Source organism: Blennius ocellaris, assembly GCF_963422515.1.
Source record: "Blennius ocellaris genome assembly, chromosome: 7".
Lineage (NCBI taxonomy): Eukaryota > Metazoa > Chordata > Actinopteri > Blenniiformes > Blenniidae > Blennius > Blennius ocellaris.
Genome location: NC_137656.1, coordinates 10,441,844 through 10,451,713, shown reverse-complemented (window position 1 = coordinate 10,451,713; position 9,870 = coordinate 10,441,844). Strand labels below are relative to the sequence as shown.

Genomic DNA, 9,870 nt, shown 5'->3' with positions numbered 1-9,870 from the left:
GGGCGCCGTTTGTCCGGGCAGTATGAGACAATATTTGGACACAAGCATTATTTTTTGTGTTACACTCTATTGCGCATGCCTGCTGGTAGATATTGGATGGTGCCCGACGCCACTTCGCTCCGTCCTGGCCGTGATGTAGGAGCCAAAGTGCAGGGAGCGGAGGACTGACACTAATAAGAAGAAACCATAATAATAATAATAATTAAAAAAAAAAAAAAATGCGCTGGCAAAGTGGCGGCGCGATGCCCGCAGGATTTGACTCGAGATCCCTCGTGAAATAGCTCGTGCCACAAACTGAAGAATGTCAGGGACACCAAATGCGGAGGCTGAAGGAGTAGTCTCCAAAGTGCAAGTGAAAAAGGAGATCAAGACAATCGTGGAGAATCTGGAAACCATTCTGGGGGACCTGAAGGATGTAGCCAAAGAGCTGAAAGAGGTAACACTGTGTGGAGGGAGTATAGGAGTTCACCATGTGTTGTGCTTTCAACAGGATTGTGCTTGGGAATACTCTTTCTAAGCATTCTTGTCTGAGAGGAGATGGGATGCTGTCATCCAGCTCTCTGGGGCCTGGAAACGGCTGTGCACACGCACGTACATACACTCACTCTCTCTCTCTCTCTCTCTCTCTCTCTCTCTCTCTCTCTCTCTCTCTCTCTCTCTCTCTATTTCTCTCTCACCACACAGTCACTCACACATATACTGGGCTCCTCCCCCTGCCCACTAATGTATGTGATCATTATCTCCAACATGAAAGACATTTGGCACAGGAGGATGTGGGGTGTGAAATGACAGGACAGCGCCTTCGCCCTGACTCACAAGCTCTGATGAAAGTGAGAAAAATTCAATCACGATTAATATTTGATGGACAAGTTGGTTCAACCAGGAAGGCACTTTTTGCATTGCGTTTCATCATCTTAATGCTGACTGTTGTTTGCTGTGAATTATCTCCCAATAATGGAGGAGTGGTCTTTGCTTTTTGCTCCGTATATCTCAGTTTCCTCATCTTCATCAACCCTTTGTCTCTCCTTATCTTGCACCACATGGCTCTGTTTATCTCAGACTTTCATCTTCATCCCTGCCTTATCTCTTGTCATCCGCGTTTGCTTTCCCAAAGCTCAAAACTCTCTGAGCAGTCTGATTGGGCATTTAAATCTCAGATGCAGAGACAGGGCTGCCGATTGTTACTCGGAGATCTATAAGATTTATAAGATGATATTAAACAATTTAATACCCACGAGTTGTTATAATAAATGTAATCTGTCCCTCTGTAACAGTTCTTTCTTTTCGTGAACAATTGTCATGCTGATTCCCACGTAACCACCCCAGTTCTGATAAACCACAGTCTTACCTGCCCTCATGATCGCACTGCACTGCTCACCACACACCAGGCGTCCGCCCTGCTGTGCCACGCTGCTCACCTTAACATGACAAGCTGTCACTCTAATAAATCTCTATTCGGTACAGCCTCTGGTTCCTACATTATGGATGGGTAGTCGACACAGCATCTGTCTTATTTTGCTTCTATGCACCATTTTCTTGCTCCTTTTTTTTTTTTTTTTAACTTGAGCTAAATTAGACTTCTTTTGTGTTTTTCATCAATTCACAATGTCTACACAGCAGGCACCAGAACCAGAGAACAGGATGGCATTGTAATCTGACTATTGTGATTTCTTGTAATGTGCTCACTTTTTCTTTCTTTATCTCCTTTTCTCCCCCCTTTCTTTCTTTCTTTCTTTTTTTAGCTTCCAGGAAATTGTGTAGAGGATCAGTTATTCTGACACAGTACACACTAAACACATACCTCGGGGGGGTGTTACTATCAAAGCCAGTGTTTGGGGTATAATCCGTTTGAAATGCAGTTATCTGTTATAACTCACAGTCAGGGCTGGAGCTGAGTCTGGCTCTGAGGAGAGACCCTGCCCAGATGCTTGGCACAGCCGCTGAGGCTGCTTGGCCTACAGCGGGGGCTGCACACTGGGATACTGGTATTACCTCTCGCGTGTGTCCCAACAAATTATCCATTTAGAGAGTGCATGGAGGCTTCAGCTGTGTTGCCTCCTCCACTCCAGACTATCTCGCTCTCTCTCTTTAACTCCCCCTTTCAGTTGCTCCTTCCCTCCTCTCCCTCTCCTCATCACACTCTTCATTCCTCTCCCAGCTTCTATTCAAGCCACTGTTTGGGCATGCATTTCAAACCCTCAGATAATAGCAATTGTGTTTTAAAGTTGGCAAGTGAGCTGGGGTGCTGTGAGATGAGCATCACTAATTCAGGGAAAGAACATAAGCACTTTGTCATTGTTTTAACTATTTAATATATCTTGCAAAAACAAAATAGATTGCCTCTCGCTTCTGGTGAGGTTTCTATTCTTGGACATTGTAGCATTATTTTAACCTGGACACAATGGTGTTAGCCTTTCCCAGCTCAACTTAGACCCATTGAGAGCTGGATCCTCAATAATCAGGCAGACATTAATAAAATGTAAAACACTATTTCAGTTCTGGCCATCAAAGCAATAACCACTCCACTCAGGGAAGAGAACAAGGAAGGAACCATTCTCCAGTGGGCCATTTTTGGAATCGGGCTCTGAAAATGGCCAATGAACACAGACATGATATTACTGAAAATCATTTTGTAGTTCCCAACAGAGTTAAGCACTATAATTATATTCAGTCCCCGTTGCTAAAAGTTCCTCAAACATTTTTTTTATTTTTTTTTTATTATGTGACCATGTAATTTAAACTCTTTGAGCCTCAAGGTATAGTTTATGCACCATGTAGAAAAAAATAAAATAAATAGTAATAAAGAGTCCAGGTATCCGGTGAAAGTGCAAGTTCCTGTTGTCTGCATAGAAGATGCTCTTCAGATTTTTAGATGGTAGGACAGTATATCACTATTGACTTTTTCTATCAGTGGATTGTTTGTCATTGATTGGTGCCGGCCAAAGGTGGGAAGTAGCAAAACCAACACAATGTCAATGCGCTCACATAAAGTTTTATTGCCTCTACTGTATATTGTATTGTGAAACAAGTATCTGGATTTTTGAAACTCTAAATCAGTGGAACAATACCACTCAAATAAATGATCAGGGATCTTTTGTTAAAGAGACTAAACAGGATGGAAGCAAAAAAACCATCTTTATTTAAAGGGAACTGTTTGACCAACACTCACAAACGTTTGCATGGCAACGGACATGAACAAGTAAATTAACACTAAATCGCAGAACAAATAAGTATTAATTAAAACAACAGATATACAAGCAGGCACTATAAAGAAATATAAAAGTTAAACCGAGAGCCATAAACATAGAAACACAGGTGTCACATAAAGGATGTAATAAATCAATGATGATGTAGTAAAAGCCCACAAACACACTTATGTGAAACAAGAGGATCAGATAGCTCCACACTAGAAAGGTGCTGACACAGTGGACATGTGGTTAGACCCGTCATAGATACGTATGTAGAGTTTGCATAATTTTTGCTCAGTGCAAAGACCTTGTGTTTTTGGTAATTTGGCTTCCAAGGTAACTTGGTTTCGTGATGGACTGGCAACCGGTCCAGGGTGTGTGCACGCTTTTGTCCGATGTAGGCTGGGAATAGATCCTATCCTCAACAAGCTTAAATTAGATAAAGCCCTTTAGAAGCTGGATGGATGGTTGAATGAATGCATGGATGAAATAAGATTAAAGAGTAAAGTTCACAAAACAAGGCTTGAACAAAAAAACAGTAAACAAATAAGCTCACTGGAGCACAAAGAGCATTAGACACTGAAATCAAGCTGGGAATAGTGACCTCTGGGAAAACGAAACATTGGACTAAACACCAAGGCTGGGACATTTCTGTTGGTTACCCATCACAAGCAAATAAAGAAAAAGAAAAAACTGAACAGACAACAGAATTACGTTTGACCACAAAACAAATGTGTCTTAAATGCAATATGTGTGAAACAGAAAATTAGCATCATTCAAGGTATAATGGACAGTTTTTATAAAAAAAAAAAAAAAAAAAGCAGAATCTGTTCTTTTTCATTTTTACCCCAGTGAAGATGTTTTGAAGTTGACCAGGTCATTGTTGCCCACGTATCTGGACTCAAGTAAAGAACATCTCAGTCTTTGTCTCCTCCTGTGCTTTTTCATGAGGAGAAATGTATGTATCACCAGCTAACATTTCCCACCACAGGTTTTTGTTTTGCCTTTATCTGTGCATATCTGTACACTGAGATTGCATTTTATCAATTTCAATTATAGCGAGTCAAACCAAAGTCAAACCCACAAACAAAATATCTGGGAAAGCAAATTTCCTCTTTGAGAACAAATAAAGTATCCCTGATCTAACTATGTATCATATATACATGGGTAATAATAAAACGTTATTTGTACTGTGGAAAAATCTCATTTTTCATTTTTATTATCTTTTTTTTTCTTCAAACTCTTGTTCTCAGTGTAAACCTTTCATTTCATGTCCTCGGATACATTATTATACTAATTTTACATTAAAGGAGCCCAATAGTCTGCTTTTTTATACTTGTAATCTTTTTTTCCCTCTGTCTTTATCTTTTGCTCTCTTTTTTCTTTCCTAATTTTGGATATATATTAGAAATGAGAGTCTTGCTTTACAGGACATGTATAGTACTATTCATTCTCTGAGTTTTACTGGTGCATTAGCTTGTTTTAGTAAATCGGAATGGTCACAATGGTCAGAATGTGGATGGTCCATGGCTATCCTCATACATTGTAGTGATATTAATTTTGTGATATCCTAATACATTTTAAATCCACTAAATCTGAAATTCAGTGTCCTCATAAAGGTTTCCCTGACATAAATTAATTAAGGACCTATAGATATTATAAGACCAGCCCCTTTGAAGAAAACACTTTTAACCTTCAGCTTCTTGTCCTTTTTCTCCCCAAGACTTCTTTCTCTTGTGCCACATTTATTTATTATCCCTATCCTCAGCTGCCACAGTCACACTTTGTCTTCTTGTCACCAGGTTGTTCATGATATTGACACCCTGACCTGCGATCTGCAGCTGGAGGAAGACGGAATGACGGACAGCTCCAAGACGGACACCCTCAACTCCAGCTCCAGCTCCACCACCACCACAACCACCGCTTCCAGCCTGGAGAAAATGAAGCTCTTCCCTGATGACTGCATCTTCAAAACACCTGCGCCCCTCACCCCGGTTCCCGTCAATCCTTCTACAGTCCTAACTGTGCTCAAGAAAGCCCACCCACCCCTGCCGCCACCGAGACTTACCCCTCTGAGAGCCGAGGATCACAACATGAAGAATCTGCCTCATCCGACGTTAGTGTTATCAGGGAATCTATCCAAGACTAACGGGTCTCTATTAAAGAATGGTGGTATTTTCCCACTCAAACAAAACAGGGATTTATTCTCTTCTACACCGTGCTTCTTTTCTAATGACAGCGGGATCCCGGAGTCAGGTCTTGTTCCAACATTGCCCAGGCCTATGCCTCTCCTCCGCCATGAAAAGAACAAATGCCCCAAGGCCCCGGGCAGGGAGCCTCGCGAGCGTGTCCGTTTCAGCGAAAAGGTCCAGTACCACGGATACTGCCCGGACTGTGACCTCCAATATGATGTGGACGAAACAGAACTGCATTTACAGGCTGAGCTGAACGACCTCAGGCTCAGCCCGGTGCACTACTGCTCTTCCTCCCCCCCTCTTCCTCATGTTCTCTCTCATGAACTCATGTTGGAAAACGGTGGGCTCTCAGTCAGCCACAGTTTCCCACCAACAACACACACGTCTCCACCTTGCGTGCCTCCTCACACACCTTCCCTCAAGCCCCAGAAAACCATCTTACGCAAATCGACCACCACCACAGTTTGACACAGAATCCCAATGTTCTTTCTAACATAACCATTTTGAATCATTCATAATGTCTTCTACTTTATGAGCTCTTTCTACTCCAGTCGAACTTTGGATTATCCAAACACAGGGAGGACGGGCTGGGGAATGAGAAACAAAAAGATGGATAAAGTGCGTGGAATAGAGAGAAAGGCACTGCCGTGGGTACTGGGACACATGCACCGATCAAGAAGAAGCGGTGAGTGTTTGTGCGACTATAAGCGTGTTTGTCAGGAAGACAAAGAAAGGAAAACAGAGAGCAATTTCATGTATGCACTGATGCATATCTGTGGGTTTGTCTGGCAACAAGTCTATTTGTTTATGTATATTCGTATGTGTACATGGGAAGATGATTGTTTGCAGTTTCGTTGCAGCATCGGGCTGAAAAACACATAAGAAGTCATGTCACAAAAAAATGGCTGACAACGCCAAAGCTGAATTGTGTCCTTCTAGAAGCTGCTGGTACTAATGAGCCTCAAAGTCAGAAAGATTTTTTTTTTTTTTATTCAGAGAGAAGCTCTGATTAATTCATGAAACAAGAATCCCTGCTTGCCTCGGATTTCATCCAAAGCCCTAAAGATCTTCCCATGCTCTGACACCTACACAAACGCAAATAGCTGTATGGGAATGATCCTGTTATGGCATATACTAATACATCAAAGTCACTGCAGACAGGTGGTGAGATACATACCTCTGTGCATACCTGCCTAGAAAAACAATTAGGCCTGCTGGATAGACGAGTGACTTCATACTACCTCTGCCTTCACCACCTTCCAAGTGCCATTTTGCTGACGTGTCAGACTGTCAGATTGGACGAAAGAAGAGAAAATGAGAGACGAGTTGTAGGCTGAGAGGGAGAAGTGTGAGCTGACTCCACTCCATTTTGATTTGTGTCGGCAGGTGTCTTTACAGCAAAATTCTAATTGAAAAATGCTGTACGTCACTTTCTTTTATAATCCATGTTTAGCTGTACAAGCCCGCTTTAAGTATGCATCCTCTTACCGCCCTCTGGGATATCTGCACCACTTCTATATGATTACTACGACACTAAATGGACAACAGGCTGATTAATTCAGCTTTTGGGCTGAGTGAATCAGGCACAATAAATGCTAAGCTTTATTTCCTCCAGGGAATATAAATTAGACATTATATGGTATCATATGATCCTATTTGAGCAGTTTGTCGTCTTCACTTTATTAGCATCTCTACAGAAGCACACTTAAGTGGTTTTCATTGTATGTGCTTTTGAATTACATGCACATGAGGTTGATCTGACATTTTATTTACATCTCAGATCATGTCTTTGTATTTGTATAGGAGTTTATAAAAGCACATGTCAGTTTGGCAGACGTGGGGAGACAGCATACCCCAGAGCCAGATGAGAATAATAGCACCTTCCTCCAAGCAATGCCCTTAATTAGCTGGAATAGACTACAAGAGATAACAGCTCTGCCTCGGAGAGCCTTTGTACCGACATTAGCCTTGACAAAACTCTGAACTGTACATGATTTTTTTTTTCTTCTTTACGATAAACAGAGTGAGGGAGAGCCATGTTGTCAGGAGAAAATGAAAGAAATAAAATGGTAAAGGTGTGTAAAAAGAACTATTGTGTGTGCTTCAGGGGCGAGATTTATTCCAGAAGCATTACATTTAATATATATGTCACTCATGTTTGTAGAGGGTTGAAGGGTAAGGCCAAGAAGATCAGGACATGTACCGCCGACTAAATTCAGGCCACAAGATTTACAATCTACTTTATATCAACATCTGGATCAAGGGTCAGTGGATATGCAGCCATGAGAAAAACAAGAAAGAGCGAGTGAGTTGCAGATGGAGAGTACAGGCATGGAATGAGAAGAGAGCGAGATAGTAAACAGGCTAACGCTGAGGTAGTGGAGGCTTCTTTGTAAGACTGTGCATTTCGATGCTGTGTGAAAGCATTTGTCGATGCGTGTTTATCCATTTGCTGATTGCTTTTAGTGGGGGTCATTCACTGTATTTACAGTGGATGCCCATGAGTCTGGCAGCAGCCGTCCACATACATACAGATATGAGTAAAAGTGAACCGAGTTCTGAAAGTATCAGCAATAGATGCAGTTGATCGGGGCTTTTGTTACTGTGCAATATTCACCTAACAAAGAAAAAAACTTACACAGCACATTCTGGCATTTTATGATGAAGAGAATAACTTATTAAAAGTAAAAGCATCAGCAGTTTTCGAACACTTCAGTGTGCCCAGCTGAAGTGTTTACTGACTTTGTTTCATAACTTTTTTAATTAAACTCTTAAATATATAATTTCATTCACCACTCCTCTGAAGCAAAACACCTTGCTGTGGTGTACAAGATTTACAGTTCAAAATGCCATTTTTCAAATTATGACTGTTATTTTTTTATATAATTTAAAATGTCAGCATTTGTAGACAGTGATGTAATGGAAATTATGGCTGATATTGCTCTGATACTTGATGGTTTGCCTTTCCAGACCCATATAAAATGACAAAACAGTCACAGTTTGTCAACATCTGGATGATTATTATCTCATTTTTTATTTAATCAAAGATGCCAGAGTTTACTTTGGTTAAAATTATTTCTACAAGATTGAGAATCATATTATTCTTTAATGGAGTAACATACTGAAATGCACTGTGCCAAAAAGTATACAAGTTGACTCTGATTCATAGTGACTGTTCACCAGTGTGTGTTTAAAAGCAAAAAATAAGTAATACAGAAGTCAAATAGTGGTGCACGTTGGTCTGTTTTTGAGGTTTGAACTTATCAGTCATAATTAAAGTCCAATAGGGTCAGGGTTAGGGTTGAATCATAGCTACTGTATATAAAAGCTAGTATTGATTGACATTAAAACACTGAATCAAACAGTCAACTCAGGGAACACGACAGAGGGAGAAAGTGCTTGCAAGTGTATTATCATTTTGATAATAGTAATCAGTTATGAAAATTTAAAGTAGTGGTGTTGCAGTCATGTGTAACTTTAAAAAGTATTATTCCAAACAGGGATGTTGACACATTGCTTATCTTGCAACTAATTTTAAATTCCTGTGGTTTGCACTTCTTGTCAGAGGTTTATCTTACTTTGTAAAGCACCATGAGATGACTATGTGGTGAAATTACGCTGAGCCACACCTCACAGTTTGCTGACGGGCTCCTGCCGCAGACACTTTTCAATTTGCTGTTTTGTACATTATCAGGCTGTTCTTGTAACACGAGCCACAGCTCCTCTGACCACTGGTGTAGGAGTTCTTCACTGTTTTTTTTTTTGTTTTTGTTTTTTAAGGCTCTCTGAGCTTCAGTGCTCTAGGCCCAAGATGAGGTTGTAATGGGCAGGGAGGAGGTGGATCTTCACCGCCTCCATCATGAGTCAGGACTGAGTCAACCACACTGACCTACTCCCTACAGCACACAGATCTGGCGTTCTCTCTCTCTCTCTCTCTCTCTCTCTCTCTCTCTCTCTCTCTCTCTCTCTCTGTCTCTCTCTCTCTCTCTCGTCACGTCTTTGCTCTCCTTTTCCCTTTGGATGATGCTTCCCTCCCACTCACCAGCATCTGTATGCATAACAATCTCTTCTTGCACATGCACCTCTGTGTCCATGTGGGTGAAGCAGCTATTATTAAAACATATCTGAAACACTGCACAGAAAACACCTTTGGCATCATGCCCCTGTGCATGCTTAATGAGTAAGTTTACAGGGTTTTTTATTATTTTACAAGCTGTAAAACTTCTGCATTCCCCCACTTTGTACCTTTGAATTACAAATAACCTTCCATGGATGAGAATATTTATTACATCCACTAGATTCTTCCTGTTCTTTTTACCTTGTGTGCTGCAGATTAAAAACACCAGGCTGTGTTCGCGTCACCTGTGGGACATTTAATTTGATCAAGAAAACAACCAGACCTGCTGCTCTCATAATTCACTGAAGATCTGCTGCATATGAAAGCCTGATTGATGCAGTTACAGCACATTTGAGAATGTAAACATATT

The 9,870-nt window shown here is 41.0% G+C and overlaps 1 protein-coding gene across 1 annotated transcript; it reads left to right on the top strand.

The window, feature by feature from the left end:
- Nucleotides 1–301: 301 nt before the first annotated feature.
- prr16 (proline rich 16) lies at nucleotides 302–5,851 on the top strand (the record flags this gene model as incomplete). The annotated part of the gene is made up of 2 exons (XM_080499703.1): nucleotides 302–436; nucleotides 4,991–5,851. 2 exons carry the CDS (start codon nucleotides 302–304, stop codon nucleotides 5,849–5,851), a joined length of 996 nt encoding a protein of 331 aa, XP_080355829.1.
- Nucleotides 5,852–9,870: the final 4,019 nt, after the last annotated feature.